At 41.8% G+C, this 14,796-nt stretch overlaps 1 protein-coding gene across 4 annotated transcripts in view; it reads left to right on the top strand.

The window, feature by feature from the left end:
• The first annotated feature begins 1,932 nt into the window (after positions 1–1,932).
• LOC110523384 (tetratricopeptide repeat protein 33) overlaps positions 1,933–14,796 on the top strand; it is a 52,032-nt gene continuing 39,168 nt past the window's right edge. For 3 of the 4 annotated variants that reach the window (XM_021602049.2, XM_021602046.2, XM_036977009.1), the window contains exons 1-2: positions 1,933–2,009; positions 2,454–2,672. In XM_021602049.2, the coding sequence (XP_021457724.2) occupies positions 2,455–2,672 (218 nt within the window). In that variant the 5' untranslated portion in view covers positions 1,933–2,009; position 2,454. Of the gene's footprint in view, positions 2,010–2,041; positions 2,374–2,453; positions 2,673–14,796 lie in introns of those variants that run through there. The other variant, XM_021602047.2, reaches the window with a different exon arrangement.

Here is a 14,796-nt window from a genome sequence, read left to right as displayed (position 1 = left end):
AGCGAAATGTGTTTATAGCTCCAACAGTGTAGTAGTATCTAACAATTCACAATACACACATCTAAAAGTAAAATAATGGAATTAAGTATTATATAAATATTAGGACGAGTAATGTCGGAGTGGCATTGCCTAAAAGTAGAATACAGTAGAATAGAAAACAGTATATACATATGAGATGAGTAAAGCAGAATACAGTATATACAGTTGAAGTCGGAAGTTTACATACACTTAGGTTGGAGTCATTAAAACTCGTTTTTCAACCTCCACAAATTTCTTGTTAACAAACTATAGTTTTGGCAAGTCGGTTAGGACATCTACTTTGTGCATGACACAAGTCATTTACAACAATTGTTTACAGACAGATTATTTCACTTATAATTCACTGTATCACAATTCCAGTGGGTCAGAAGTTTACATACACTAAGTTGACTGCCTTTAAACAGCTTGGAAAATTCCAGAAAATGATGTCATGGCTTTAGAAGCTTCCGATAGGCTAATTGACATAATTTGAGTCAATTGGAGGTGTACCTGTGGATGTATTTCAAGGCCTACCTCTGCCCTCAGTGCCTCTGCTTGACATCAAAAGAACTCAACCTCAGAATGTTTGTTTTTTCCAAACACCTGAAGGTACCACGTTCATCTGTACAAACAATAGTATGCAAGTATATACACCATGGGACTACACAGCCTTCATACCGCTCAGGAAGGTGATGCGTTCTGTCTCCTAGAGATGAAAGAACTTTGGTGCGAAAAGTGCAAATCAATCCCAGAAAAACAACAAAGGATCTTGTGAAGATGCTGGAGGAAACAGGTACAAAAGTATCTATATCTACAGTAAAACGAGTCCCATACGACATAGCCTGAAAGGCTGCTCAGCAAGGAAGAAGCCACTGCTCCAAAACCTCCATTAAAAAAGCCAGACTACGGTTTGCAACTGCACATGGGGACAAAGATCATACTTTTTGGAGAAATGTCCTCTGGTCTGATGAAACAAATAGAACTGTTTGGCCATAATGACCATCGTTATGTTTGGAGGGAAAAGGGGGAGGCTTGCAAGTCGGCAAGGGGGTGACAGCTTCATGTTGTAGGGGTACTTTGCTGCAGGAGGGACTGGTGCTCTTCACAAAATAGATGGCATCATGAGGGAGGAGAATTATGTGGATATATTGAAGCAACATCTCATGACATCAGTCAGGCAAATGGACTATGACGCCAAGCATACTTCCAAAGTTGTGGCAAAATGGCTTTTAGGACAAAGGCAAGGTATTGGAGTGGCCATCGCAAAACCCTGACCTCAATCCTATTGAAAATTTGTGGGCAGAACTGAAAAAGTGTGTGTGAGCAAGGAGGCATACAAACCTGACTCGGTTACACCACCTCTGTCAGGAGGAATGGGCCAAAATTCACCCAACTTATTGTGGCAAGCTTGTGGAAGACTACCCAAAATGTTTGTCCCAAGATAAACAATTTAAAGGCAATGCTACCAAATACTAATTGAGTGTATGTAAACTTCTGACCAATTGGGAATGTGATAAAATAGATAAAAGCTGAACTAAATCATTCTCTCTACTATTATTCTGACATTTAATTCTTAACATAGTGGTGATCCTAACTGACATAAAACAGGGAATTTTTACTAGGTTTAAATGTCAGGAATTGTGAAAAACTGAGTATAAATGTATTTGGCTAAGGCATATGTAAACGTCCGACTTCAACTGTACATATGTGATGAGTATAGCAGTATGTAAACAAAGTGCCTAGTGTTCCATGTCTACAACTGCAGATGTATGTTTGAGAAGCAGAGCTATCTACTTATAACTGACAAAAGAGGAAGATTGCCAAAAACATATCTAGACCAGACTTTTCGAAATAGCTGTGCTGTTCCTATCATACACCTTACACATGACTTCAAAATACCCGTACTGTCCCTTTACATTTGTGTTTACAATCACAAGAGCTTCCGGGTTAATTAGAAAGTTGAAAGCGTAGCAATAGCCACAGCAGCATAGGTAATTGCGTTTTAACCAAATATATCCAGCCACATGTTAAATCAAATGCATTTGGTCAACAATTAGTTAGTTATCCATGTTAACAAACGTTAGCGCTTGTACCTATTTGCTAGCCAGCGTATAGCTAGCTAACGTTAGCATGCTAGCTATGACACTCCTGACGTGCAAACCGATATTTAACGTTATTTTCAGGATTTGTTCAAATTATTTAGGTTAGGGTCAGGGTTAATGGTTTTGGCTAGTTGGTTTGCACGTAAGAGTATCCGTATAGCCCTTCCCTTTCAACGTACATGCTTGCTAGCTACCTAATTCAACGTCAAGAAACCTGACTGTCATCCCAAACTTCAGGTTACAAGTCTCAAGTGTATGTTAGCAGAAGTAGCGAGCTATTTGCATGCTGAGGTTTCACAAGCCTACAGCTAATTTACTGTCATTTATGTACAGGATGGCTTCGTTCGGCTGGAAGAGGAAAGTGGGCGAGCGGGTGTGCAAGGCAGCGGTGCAGCAGTTTGAAGCCGCGGCGGAGAAGCCAGAGGAGGATGGAGTGGACGAGGTGGACTGGCTACATGCTATCAAGCGGCGCCGTGATGCCCTCCTGGAGGACTGCGCTGCGAAGGGAAACAGGCTGAAGGAGGAGGGGACGGTGCTGGCACAAGAGGGCAGGTGAGGGTGACGGCTTTGTCCATGGTCCTGATGGTCTTGTTTCATTTTTGGCAAGAGTACCAACTCAAGATAGGTATAACGGCAAATTTTGTGGACGTGTATTTTAATGTAAGCCATGGGCTGCATCTCAACCTAACTGCAACTAAACCTAGAGAGGGACATCATAGGACACAGAAAGGGATGGACAAAAACTGTGTGTGTGAGGGATATTAATCGGTTAGCTACTGAAAATACATTTGTGACCGACCAACCGGATCAAATCGGTCTTATGTAGCAAAATTTGAATTATTTTTTATTTTTTACATTGGATAAAAGTAGAGACTTAGAGCTAGAAAATGGTATATCATACACTACAGCTGATGATTCATGGGAAAGTAATTCTGCTTTTCATTCACACCCTCTTAAGCCTGAGTCCCATCCATTTCTTTAAGGATTCACGTGTGCCAAACAACCAAAGACTTCAAGACTAAAGACTATACATGTCAATAGACAGTTGTCGCAGTGACATCATGAACATTCTATTCTCATCCGACATCAAACTTTTTATCGTTATGATAAAGTAATAACAGAAAAACTACAGGCTGCAAAACATCAGCAGCCTGGTGGTCAAAAAATATTAACACCAATAAACCCATCCATTTTAAAAATGAATTTAGTGTTACATTTTTTTTTTTAACTAGGCAAGTCAGTTAAGAAAATATTCTTATTTACAATGACGGCCAAACCCGGACAACGCTGGGCCAATTGTGCGCCGACTCCAAATCACCGCCGGATGTGATACAGTCTGGATTCGAACCAGGGACTGTAGTGACGCGTCTTGCACAGAGATGCAGTGCCTTAGACCGCTGCATCGCTCTTGAGCATATGTCAATGTAGCAAGCCAGGCAACTTTCTAAGCACGGTTTTGGTTCGTTTCTAGCTTGTTAGTTAGCTAGCGTTAAGTTAGCGGGCTAGTCAGTTCAAATAACTTAAGCTAATTTGTGTTTATTATTCCAGGAAATAAACTCAGAACAAGATCGTTATTTACAAGTTAATAGCGAGCTAATTACAGAAAATAACTTACGGTTGTGAGTGTGACGAAATAAAAGCAGGGCATTCTACCAGAGAATTTTAGAGCTTGGACACTCGTTGGCCTAGTTTGAAGAGACAGGTGTTTTGTACAATGCCAGAATTATCTCCTTAGCTCTCATACTCTGCTTTTTTTTTTTAAGCTGCGTTAGAAAGAATTACCTACAAATACTGAGCAGCTCATGTTATAGACAGAAGCGTGCTACGTGGCAGACCAATCCGAACTCATCTCTCATCTCTCCATCCATTATCTCAGCCAATCATGGCTAGCGGGAAGGTTCCTCTCTTTTCTGTGGCTAAACCAATTGCTCATAATTTTAAAATTTGATTCATATGTACAGATGGCATACAAGTTTGTTATTAAGGCACATGAAAGTTCACATGTTCCAGAAGGCATTTCTGCATGTTTACATTCAAATGCCTCGCCCGTGAAGTAGTGACGCGTGACATGCGCCTAGTTTCCTGAAACAAGTCACATTTGACTGGTCATGCTTATCAGTATATAGGTTAATTTGCATATTGTAGTGGAATTAAATTGGCGTGTGTATTTTCGCTGGTCATCATGCATCTTGCACTTGTGGATCAGAAAATCAGCCGGTATCTGGTGTGACCACCATTTGGCTCATGCAGCGTGACACATCTCTGTTGATCAGGCTGTTGGTTGTGGCCTGTGGAATTGTGTCCCACTCTTCAATGGGAAGTTGCTGGGTATGGGCTGGAACTGAAACACACTGTCATACACGTTGATCCAGAGCATCCCATACATGCTCAATGGGTGACATGTATGCTGAGTATGCAGGCCATGGAAGAACTGGGACCTTTTCAGCTTCCAGGAATTGTGTACTGATCCTTGCGACATGGGGCTGTGCATTGTCATGCTGAAAAATGAGGTGAAGGCGGCGGTTGAATGGCATGACATGGGCCTCAGGATCTCATCACTGTATCTCTGTGCATTCATATTGCCATCGATAAAATGCAATTGTATTCGTCGTCCGTAGCTTATTCCTGACCATACCATAATCCCACCAATACCATGGGGCACTCTGTTCACAACGATGACATCAGCAAATCACTCGCCCACATGACGCCATACACACTGTCTGCCATCTGCCCAGTACAGTTGAAACCTGGATTTATCCGGGTGAATCTGAACACTTCTCCAGCGTGCCAGTAGCCATCAAAGGTGAGCATTTGCCCACTGAAGTCGGTCACGACGCCGAACTGCCATCAGGCCAAGTCCCTTGTGAGGACGATGAGCACACAGATGAACTTCCCGGAGACCGTTTCTGACCATTTGTGCAGAAATTCTTTGGTTCTACAAACCCACAGTTTCATTAGCTGTCAGACGATCCCGCAGGTGAAGAAGCAGCATGTGGAGGTGCTAGGCTGACGTGGTTACTTGTGGTGTGCGATTGTGAGGCCAGTTGGACATACTGCCGAATTCTCTAAAATGACGTTGGAAGAGGCTTATGGTAGAGAAATGAATATTAAATTCTCTGGCAACCGCTCTGGTGGACATTCCTACAGTCAGCATGCCATTTGCACGCTCCCTCAAAACTTGAGACAGCATGCCATTTGCACGCTCCCTCAAAACTTGAGACATATGTGGCATTGTGTTGTGTGACAACTGCCCATTTTAGAGTTGCCTTTTATTGTTCCCAGCACAAGGTGCACCTGTGTAATGATCATGCTGTTTAATCAGCTTTTTGATATGCCACCTGTCGGGTGGATGGATTATCTTGGCAAAGGAGAAATGCTCACTAACAAGGATGTAAACACATTTGTGCACAGATTTTGAGAGAAATAAGCTTTTTGTCCGTATGGAAAATGTCTGATATTTTATTTCAGTTCATGAAACATGGGACTAACACTTTACATGTTGCGTTTATATTTTTGTTCAATATATTTATCACACACGCACAGCATACATAGGCTATTCTGCTCTTCAAACTAGGCTGTCATAGTGAGCAGCTCCTCAAAACATGTCATTTTTATAAGCCCAGACATTGCTCAATAAATAACCATTCTAAATCCAATCATGTGTTAAAACTGTTCATTGCACCGATTTTATAAAGAGATCATATTTTTATTCGTCATTCGAGTGCATAGGCTATAGGCAATGGTAGGCAGGCAGGCTTCAGCTCATCACGCACCACTTTGCAACGTGAGCTTGAGGCAGTACAATTGTTTGAAACCTAAACATTTGACATTACTTCAAATAATGAGGCATGTCTTATGTTGCTTCAGAGTAGCCAAAATACAACCTTAGAAACTTGGAGGCAATTATTTTATAAAGACCAGCATTTCTCTCCTATTATATTGATTTTCATATCAACTTTATTTTTTTTGCCCAGAAGCCAAAGTCACAATCCTAGTCATATTAACAACCCATCCTAGATGCTATTAGATTCACCTTCTTTCTAAGTTTCTAAAGGAGATTTTTTATCTCTGTCGTATACAGTGGGGCAAAAAAGTATTTAGTCAGCCACCAATTGTGCAAGTTCTCCCACTTAAAAAGATGAGAGAGGCCTTGCACAATTGGTGGCTGATTAAATACTTTTTTGCCCCACTGTATATGGAACCGCTCGCAATAGGTAGGCTCATTTGAACTGTGTTTTCCCACAAATTGATTTTTGAGTAATGTTTGAAAATGATGTTTAAGTAGCTGCTTCATTACTGGATTTGCTTGTTCAATAATAGGTTATACCGCTTTGACTGTAAGACGAAATGCTTGCTATTGTTGCATGCTTTCATTAAAAGGTAGGAAAAATGATTATTTATTTTTTTACTACCAAACAACACAGTATGGTCAAAGACTCAGTAACTTAGTTGTAGTCACGATCTGGTTATCTTTAACCACAAACACAGTTATGTTTTAGTGTTCTTACATATTTATTAACTTATTTCCGGATATCTTTGGAACTACCCACAATGCACTATGTCTCGACTTCATATGGAGAATCGGTGCTATCTAGCTAGTTCCAGCTGGCTAACGTTGCCAACTACTTTAATGATTTTTTTAATTGGCAAGATTAGCAAATTTATGCATGACATGCCCACAACAAATTCTGAACCTACATATCCATGCATGACTGACAAAATTATGAAAGACAAGCATTGTAATGTTTTATTCCGTAAAGTGAGTGTGGAAGAGATGATGGACAATTAAAAAAAAAAAAAAAAAAATGACAAGCCACCTGGGTCTGACAACTTGGATGGAAAATTACTGAGGATTATAGCTGAAGATATTGCCACTCCTATTTGCCATCTCTTCAATCTAAGCCTACAGGAAAGTGTGCCTGCTCTAGTGCTGAGGGATGAATCGTTTTTTAAACAACTAATTGACCGACATTGGTTCAATTATTTCAGTTTCATTTTGTTCAGTTATTTGTATTCAATTATTGAAATAAATAATAATAATTTCTGTGGGCTTAATGCACACATTTTACTGCAGTTTCTCTAGATATAAATCAGATCCAGCTTGAACTGTGCAATGTACTAGGGAGTGTGACGACCCTTCCACTCTGTCTGCCGTATTCTCTCTTTGTTGTTCCCTTATTAGGATGCTGGTGGGCGGAGTTGGGAGGGTCGTCAGCTACATGGGAAACACCTGCTTCTGTTACAGTTAGAGCATGATTGTGAGAAGCTAGAGCATGATCGTGAGAAGCTAGAGCATGATCGTGTAAAGTATGAAAAGGAATTGGCATTTAAACAAGATATGGAGCGTGCTAAAATCAAGTTGCAACAAGAACGTATAGAGTTGGTTAGGGAAGGAAAGATCTCAGGGGAGAGTTTGTTTTGGGAAGGTGATCCAGATTTACCTAGGGGTAGTTCCTCTTTTGGTCGTGCCCCAGAGACATTTGATATTGTTGGGAACTTACGGTTATTGCCTCAGTTTAATGAAAGGGATCCCGAGACATTCTTTTCGTTGTTTGAGCGTGTTGCTGACGCTAGGAGTTGGCCTGATTTTGATCGCACTTTAATGTTGCAGTGTGTGCTGACTGGTAAAGCGCAGGAAGCATATTCAGCTCTTAGTGTACACGACAGTGCCAATTATGATAAAGTTAAAACAGCTGTGTCACAGATTTATGAATTGGTCCCTGAGGCTTACCGCCAACGATTTAGAACTTTAAAAAGGGATGATAAGCAGACTCATGTTGAGTTTGCGCGACAATTATCTTTACAGTTTAATCGCTGGTGTTCCGCCTCTGCAGTTGTGACTTTCCAAGGGCTGTGTGATCTGATTATGTTAGAACAATTTAAGGACACAATTCCTGATCGTATTGCCACGTATATTAACGAACAGAAAGTAAAGAATGTCGCTGAAGCTGCGGTTTTGGCGGACGAGTATGTGTTGACTCAAAAGTGTCTTTGCAGAGCACCGTATTCGGAAAGAGTGGGGGCGTTCGGATAGATTTGGGCTTCGCTCACCGAGATACTTTGGTTCACGGGCAGAGTTCTATTCAACTAGGGTTGAGCCTGACTCCCATGGTAAAGCTGACTTTGGGCAGGAGTGTCACTACTGTCAAGGTTCAGGTCATTGGAAAAACGAATGTCCACTTCTCAGGTCAAAGGGTGCTTACGCTAAATCCAAGCCTACCGCGTTAGCTGCACCTGTTCCACATCAGTTCTTCTCATAACTCATTTCCTCAGGCCCAGGAGAATGTGAAAGTCCATATTGATCCAGACTATTTACCTTTCATTACGGAAGGTTTTGTGTCTATGTTAGGAAGTAAAGACCTAGTGCCAGTGAAGATCCTGAGAGACACAGGTGCCTCTGAATCATTTGTGTTGGAATCTGTGTTACCCTTTTCTGCTAAGACTGATTCGGGGAATAGTGTTCTAATTAGGAGAATAGGTTTGAACACTCTGTCAGTTCCATTGCATAAACTGATGTTGGATTGTGGGCTTGTGAAGGGTGAAGTTGTTGTGGGGGTGCGTCCTTCGTTGCCTATTGAGGGTATCGACGTTATCCTTGGGAATAACTTGGCTGGTGAGCGTGTATGGCCTGTCGTGTTTCCATCTCTAGTGGTTTCCACTAAGCCGTCATTTGTTGTGATTCCTGATGAGAGTGTACAGAGTTTCCCAGAGGTGTTCTCTGCATGTGCAGTGACAAGTTCTATGAGCCGTGGCGAACTGGTCACTGCGCCGACTAATGATAATAATACAAAGAAGTATGTCACTGTTTTCCCTGTTATTCCGTTATCTGTAACCCGTTCAGATCTAATTAATGCGCAACGGGATGACCCCACGTTAGAAGAGTTGCGTGACCAAATTGTGCCTGTAGAACAGTTGGGAGATGTCGCCCATGGCTATTTTCTCCAAGAGGATGTCCTGATGAGAAAGTGGGTGTCTCATGATAGTTGTTTTCTGGGGGAGGCAATTAGTCAGGTTGTTGTACCAGTTAAGCTTCGTGAGTTGGTGTTGGAAACTTCCCACAGCGACGTTGCTGGACATATGGGGATGAGGAAAACCTACAATCGTATATTAAGACATTTCTTTTGGCCTAGATTAAAGAGGGATGTTTCTGATTTTATCAAAACTTGCCACACCTGTCAATTAACTGGTAAGCCTAATCTAGCTATTAAACCGGTACTATTGTTTCCTATTCCTGTACTCAGTCAACCTTTTGAGTATCTGATTATTGACTGTGTGGGTCCCCTGCCTCGTTCTAAAAAGGGTAGCTGTTCGCTGTGATGTGTCAGACCACTAGGTTTCCTGCTGCCTATCCTCTCCGATCTATCACGACTAAATCTGTGTTAAAAGCTTTGACTCAGTTTCTCTCATTGTTTGGAATCCCTAAGGTCATTCAGAGTGATCAAGGATCTAATTTCACCTCTAATCTGTTTAGTCAGGTTCTTCAACAGCTCCATATTAAACACAATTTGTCTAGCGCCTATCACGAGCAAAGTCAAGGAGCACTGGAACGTTTCCATCAAACGCTTAAGTCTTTGTTGAGAGCTTATTGTACTGAGATGGATTGGGAGGAGGGGTTGCCTTGGTTACTGTTAGCCGCTAGGGAGGTTTCACAGGAGAGCACGGGTTTCAGTCCAAATTACCTTGCGTTTGGACATAGGGTGCGTGGACTTTTATCTGTTCTCCAGGATGACTGGAAGTCTCCCGAGCCTCCTCAGTCCCTGTTATCGTATGTGTGTGATTTCCGGCGACGGCTGTATGCCGCTGGTGAAATGGCTAAAGAGAAGTTATCATCTTCACAGGAGAGGATGAAGGGCATATTTGATCGCCGAGCTGAGCCTCGTCACTTTAGTCCGGGTGACCAGGTTCTTGCTCTGCTGCCAATTGTTGGTTCTCCTTTTCAAGCCAAGTTTCAAGGTCCATATACAGTGGTGAGCCAGTACACTGAGCAAAATGATCTAGTGGCCACTCCAGAACGGAGGAAAGCACACCAGCTGTGCCATGTAAATCTGTTAAAACCCTATTATGCACGTTCCTCTGAGACTGAACAGTGGGATTCTGCAGAGGACGCTAAAACCTGTTCTTTTGGCTGATACCGTTGTTTCCTTGGGTTCTTGTCGTGCTAGATCTGTGCATGAGGAGGAAGATGTTCCTGGTCCTGACGATTGTATATTGCAGGGTAGATTGAAAAATTCAGAAACACTGGATATTTTAGACAGTCTTCTCACTCACCTACCTGTTGATGGGCGGAAAGAGATGGTTGGTCTGATTCAGAGATTTCCAGTTTTGTTTTCTGATACACCTACACGTACAAACTTAATAGAACATGATATTGACATTGGAGATGCTGACCCCATTCGTCAGCGGTTCTATAGAGTTTCTTCAGAGAAACTACGTTGTCTGGATGCTGAGGTCAAGTACATACTGGAGAGTAAGATAGCAGAGCCTTCTTTCTCCAGTTGGGCTTCTCCCTGTATCTTGGTCAGTAAACCGGATGGAACAAACCGATTTTGTACGGACTACCGTAAGGTAAACAGTGTCACAAAGCCAGATTTATTTCCTCTTCCTCGGATGGAGGACTGTGTTGATCAAGTCGGTGCAGCTAAGTTTGTGAGCAAATTTGACCTGTTAAAAGGCTATTGGCAGGTGCCACTGACGACTAGGGCACGTGAAATCTCTGCCTTTATTACACCCTTTGGTCTGTACTCGTATTCGGTTATGAGTTTCGGTCTGCGTAATGCACCTGCGACTTTTCAGCGACTTATGAACAGGGTTGTCGCCGGTCTGACCGGGTGCGCTGTTTATTTGGACGATGTAGTGATATATATGCAGATACTTGGGAAGAACATCTGTCCCGTATTCAAACCTTGTTCGAACGTCTGGCTGCGGCTCGCCTCACAATCAATCTGGCTAAATGTGAGTTTGCTCAGGCAACCGTTACATACCTTGGAAAAGTGGTTGGGCAGGGTGAAGTGCGTCCTGTTTGGGCTAAAGTGGTGGCTATTGATGCTTTTCCATCACCAACTACTAAAAAGGAACTGATGCGTTTCTTGGGCATGATTGGTTATTACCGTAGTTTTTGTAGTAACTTCTCTACTGTGGTCGCTCCCTTGACCGATATGCTGAAAGCTAAGGCTGTTTACGTTTGGTCTACTCGTTGTCAACACGGTTTTGAAGATGCAAAGAGGTTGCTTACCTCAACTCCGGTGCTGGCTGTTCCTCGCATGGATTTGTCATTTACCTTGCAGGTGGATGCTAGTCATGAGGGGGCAGGTGCAGTTTTGCTGCAAGCAGATGTGTCTGGGGTTGAGAGGCCTGTTAGTTTCTTTTCCAAAAAGTTTAATGATTATCAGTTGAACTATTCGGTTATTGAAAAGGAAGTGCTAGCACTCATTTGGGCGCTACAACACTTCAAAGTGTATGTCGGGTCGGGGGTAGTACCTATTGTGGTCTACACCGACCATAACCCCCTCACTTTTTTGAGGTCCATGATGTGTCCAAACCAGAGGATAATGCGATGGTGTTTATTTTTACAATCATTCCATCTTGATGTGCGGCACATCAGGGGGACTGAAAACGTGATTGCTGATGCGTTCTCTCGTGCACCCTGTTCCTAAATGTTTACGTGACTGACCATTGTTTCGTATTGTCATGTTCTCTCTGTCCTGTCTGTTCCCTCCTGGTCTTGTTTTCTTCTTTCCTCTTAAATGTTGCTTCCTGTGCGAAGGTTGCTGAGGTTTGGGGAGGAGGTTGGCTGGGGCAAATTGTAAGTGTGAACATGTAACCCCTCATCAATTTGTGGCGCAGAAGCTGTGTCAATTTGGAACTCAGAGGTTGGTATTTTGTTCCGTGGTCCTTGTTGGTCCCCGGTTTTATGGGGGGGAATGTGACGACCCTCCCACTCTGTCTGCCGTATTCTCTCTTTGTTGTTCCCTTATTAGGATGCTGGTGGGCGGAGTTGGGAGGGTCGTCAGCTACATGGGAAACACCTGGGCCCAGGTGTTTCCCAGGATAAATACACCACTTCCCCATTCATGGAGGAGACTCTCTCCATGCAGACACTTTGATAGTTTTTTTTTGTTGTGTTTCTTGGTTGTTTGCTTTAGCACCTTTCAAAACCCTGCATTATCACATCCATGCATGCAAAACACTCACTTACAATACTGATTACTGATTACACACACCATTGTATATTTTCCTTAGTTGCTTTAGTTAATAAATATATATTTTGTTACTCCTTATCTCCACGTTGTCTCCCTTTTGTTACGGGCTTTGAGCCGGTTCGTGACAGGAGTTGTCGTTTCCAGCAGGCCAATGTTCTACATAGTTTAGTGCAGAAAAGGTAATAATTAACAACAATGAGCATAATCCACGGCACAGTTACGAGTCCGGTATGTGTTTCTTTTATGCCTGCTACATAAGAGACCAGAAGAATGCGCTGTCAACAAGGTATTTTTTACCAGAAAATACATGATCTTAGTGATTCAGAGACAGTTGGTATTCAGCAGTCATAAAAGTATGCCATATTTACTTTGAAGAACTAGGCCTATTAAAATAGTGATTTTGTCAGACAGCATAAGCAGCAGCTCTATAGAGGTGAGATGATGACTTGGAATTAAATAAAGTCATCAAATAAAACAAATTTAAAATAGACAACTGAAATATTTTATTAAAGTAATGTTAATAATAAGTGATAAGCATAATGGGCAGTAACTACCATCATGGGGACTTTAATTAAAACATGTATTCTGTGTTCTTACAGCATCCAACCCACATAATGTAGAGTGCATTTAATGTTTAAAATAGTCAAAACCGAAATTGAAAATTGTGGGTTTTTTTAAATCATTGAATTGAAACTACCTATTAAAAAAATCACAAACTAATGCCCTCAAGCCTGGAGTGAAGCAAAAGTAATTCTGCTACCCAAGATTGGCAACGCACCCTTTTCAAACAGCTGAACAATCAACCTGTTACCAACCCTTAACTTTTGGAAAAAATTGTGTTTTACCAGATACAATGCTATTTCATAGTAAACAAATGAATGACAGATTTTCAGCACGCGTATATGGAAGGGCGTTTAACATGTAATGGACTTAAACAAATGACTGATTTGTTGAGAGAAATTGATAATAAAAATACTGGGGGCTTTTTTGTTAGACTTCAGTACGGCTTTTGACATCGATCATAATCTGCTTCTAGAAAAACTAATGTATTATGGCTTTACGTCATCTGCTATATTGTGGATCGAGAGAGGGTGTTTGTTAATGGAAGCCTCTAACATAATCCAGATAGTCAGGCATTCCCCAGGCAGCTGTCTAGGCACCTTACTTTTTTCAATCTTTACTAATGACCTGCCGCTGGCTCTGAGTAAAGCCTGTGTCTATATGTATGCTGGTGACTCAACACCCTACACATCAACTACCACAGCAAGTGAAATCACTGCAACACTTAACAAAGCACTGCAGTCAGTTTTAGAATGAGTGGCAAGAAATACAATACCAGTCAAAAGTTTGGGGACACCTACACTCATTCAAGGGTTTTAATTTATGTTTTACTATGTTCTGCATTTTAGAATAATAGTGAAGACATCAAAACTATGAAATAACACACATGGAATCATGTTGTAACCAAAAAAGTGTTAAACAAATCTAAATATATTTTATATTTCAGATTCTTTGAAGTAGCCACACTTTGCCTTGATGACAACTTTGCACACTCGTGGCATTCTCTCAACCAGGTTCATAAGGTAGTCACCTGGAATGCATTTCAATTAACAGGTGTGCCTTGTTAACTTGTGTAATTAGTTTCCTTCTTAATGCGTTTGAGCCAATCATTTGTGTTGTGACAAGGTAGGGGTGATGTACAGAAGACAGCCCTATTTGGTAAAAGACCAAGTCCATATTTTGGCAAGAACAGCTCAAATAAGCAAAGAGAAATGACAGTCCATCATTACTTTAAGACATGAAGGTCAGTCAATCCGTAAAATGTCAAGAACTTTGAAAGTTTCTTCAAGTGCAGTCGCAAAAACCTTCAAGTGCTATAATGAAACTGGGTCTCATGAGGACCGCCACAGGAAAGGATGACCGAGAGTTACTTCTGCTGCATAAGTTCATTAGAGTTACCAGCCTCAGAAATTTCAGCCCAAATAAATGCTTCAGACATCTCAACATCAACTGTTCAGAGGAGACTGCATGAATCAGACCTTCATGGTTAAATTGCTGGGTACCACAGCATTCGGCAGCGTGCGCCATCGAATCTGGTTTGCGCTTAGTGGGACTATCATTTTGTTTTTCAACAGAACAATGACCCAACACACCTCCAGGCTGTGTAAGGGCTATTTGACCAAGAAGGAGAGTGATGGAGTGCTGCATCAGATGACCTGGCCTCCACAATCCCCCGACATCAACAAAATTGAGAGGGTTTGGGAAGAGTTAGACCACAGAGTGAAGGAAAAGCAGCCAACAAGTGCTCACCATATGTGGGAACACTTAGAAAAGTATTCCAGGTAAAGCTGGTTGAGAGAATGCCAAGAGAGTGCAAAGCTGTCATCAAGTAAAAGGGTGGCTACTTTGAAGAATCAACACCTTTTTGGTTACAACATGATTCCATATGTGTTATTTCATAGTTTTGATGTCTTCCC

The sequence above is a fragment of the Oncorhynchus mykiss genome, chromosome 5 (assembly GCF_013265735.2).
Source record: "Oncorhynchus mykiss isolate Arlee chromosome 5, USDA_OmykA_1.1, whole genome shotgun sequence".
NCBI lineage: Eukaryota > Metazoa > Chordata > Actinopteri > Salmoniformes > Salmonidae > Oncorhynchus > Oncorhynchus mykiss.
The sequence above is the reverse complement of the archived record's forward strand: the minus strand, read 5'-3'. Positions and strand labels throughout refer to the sequence as shown.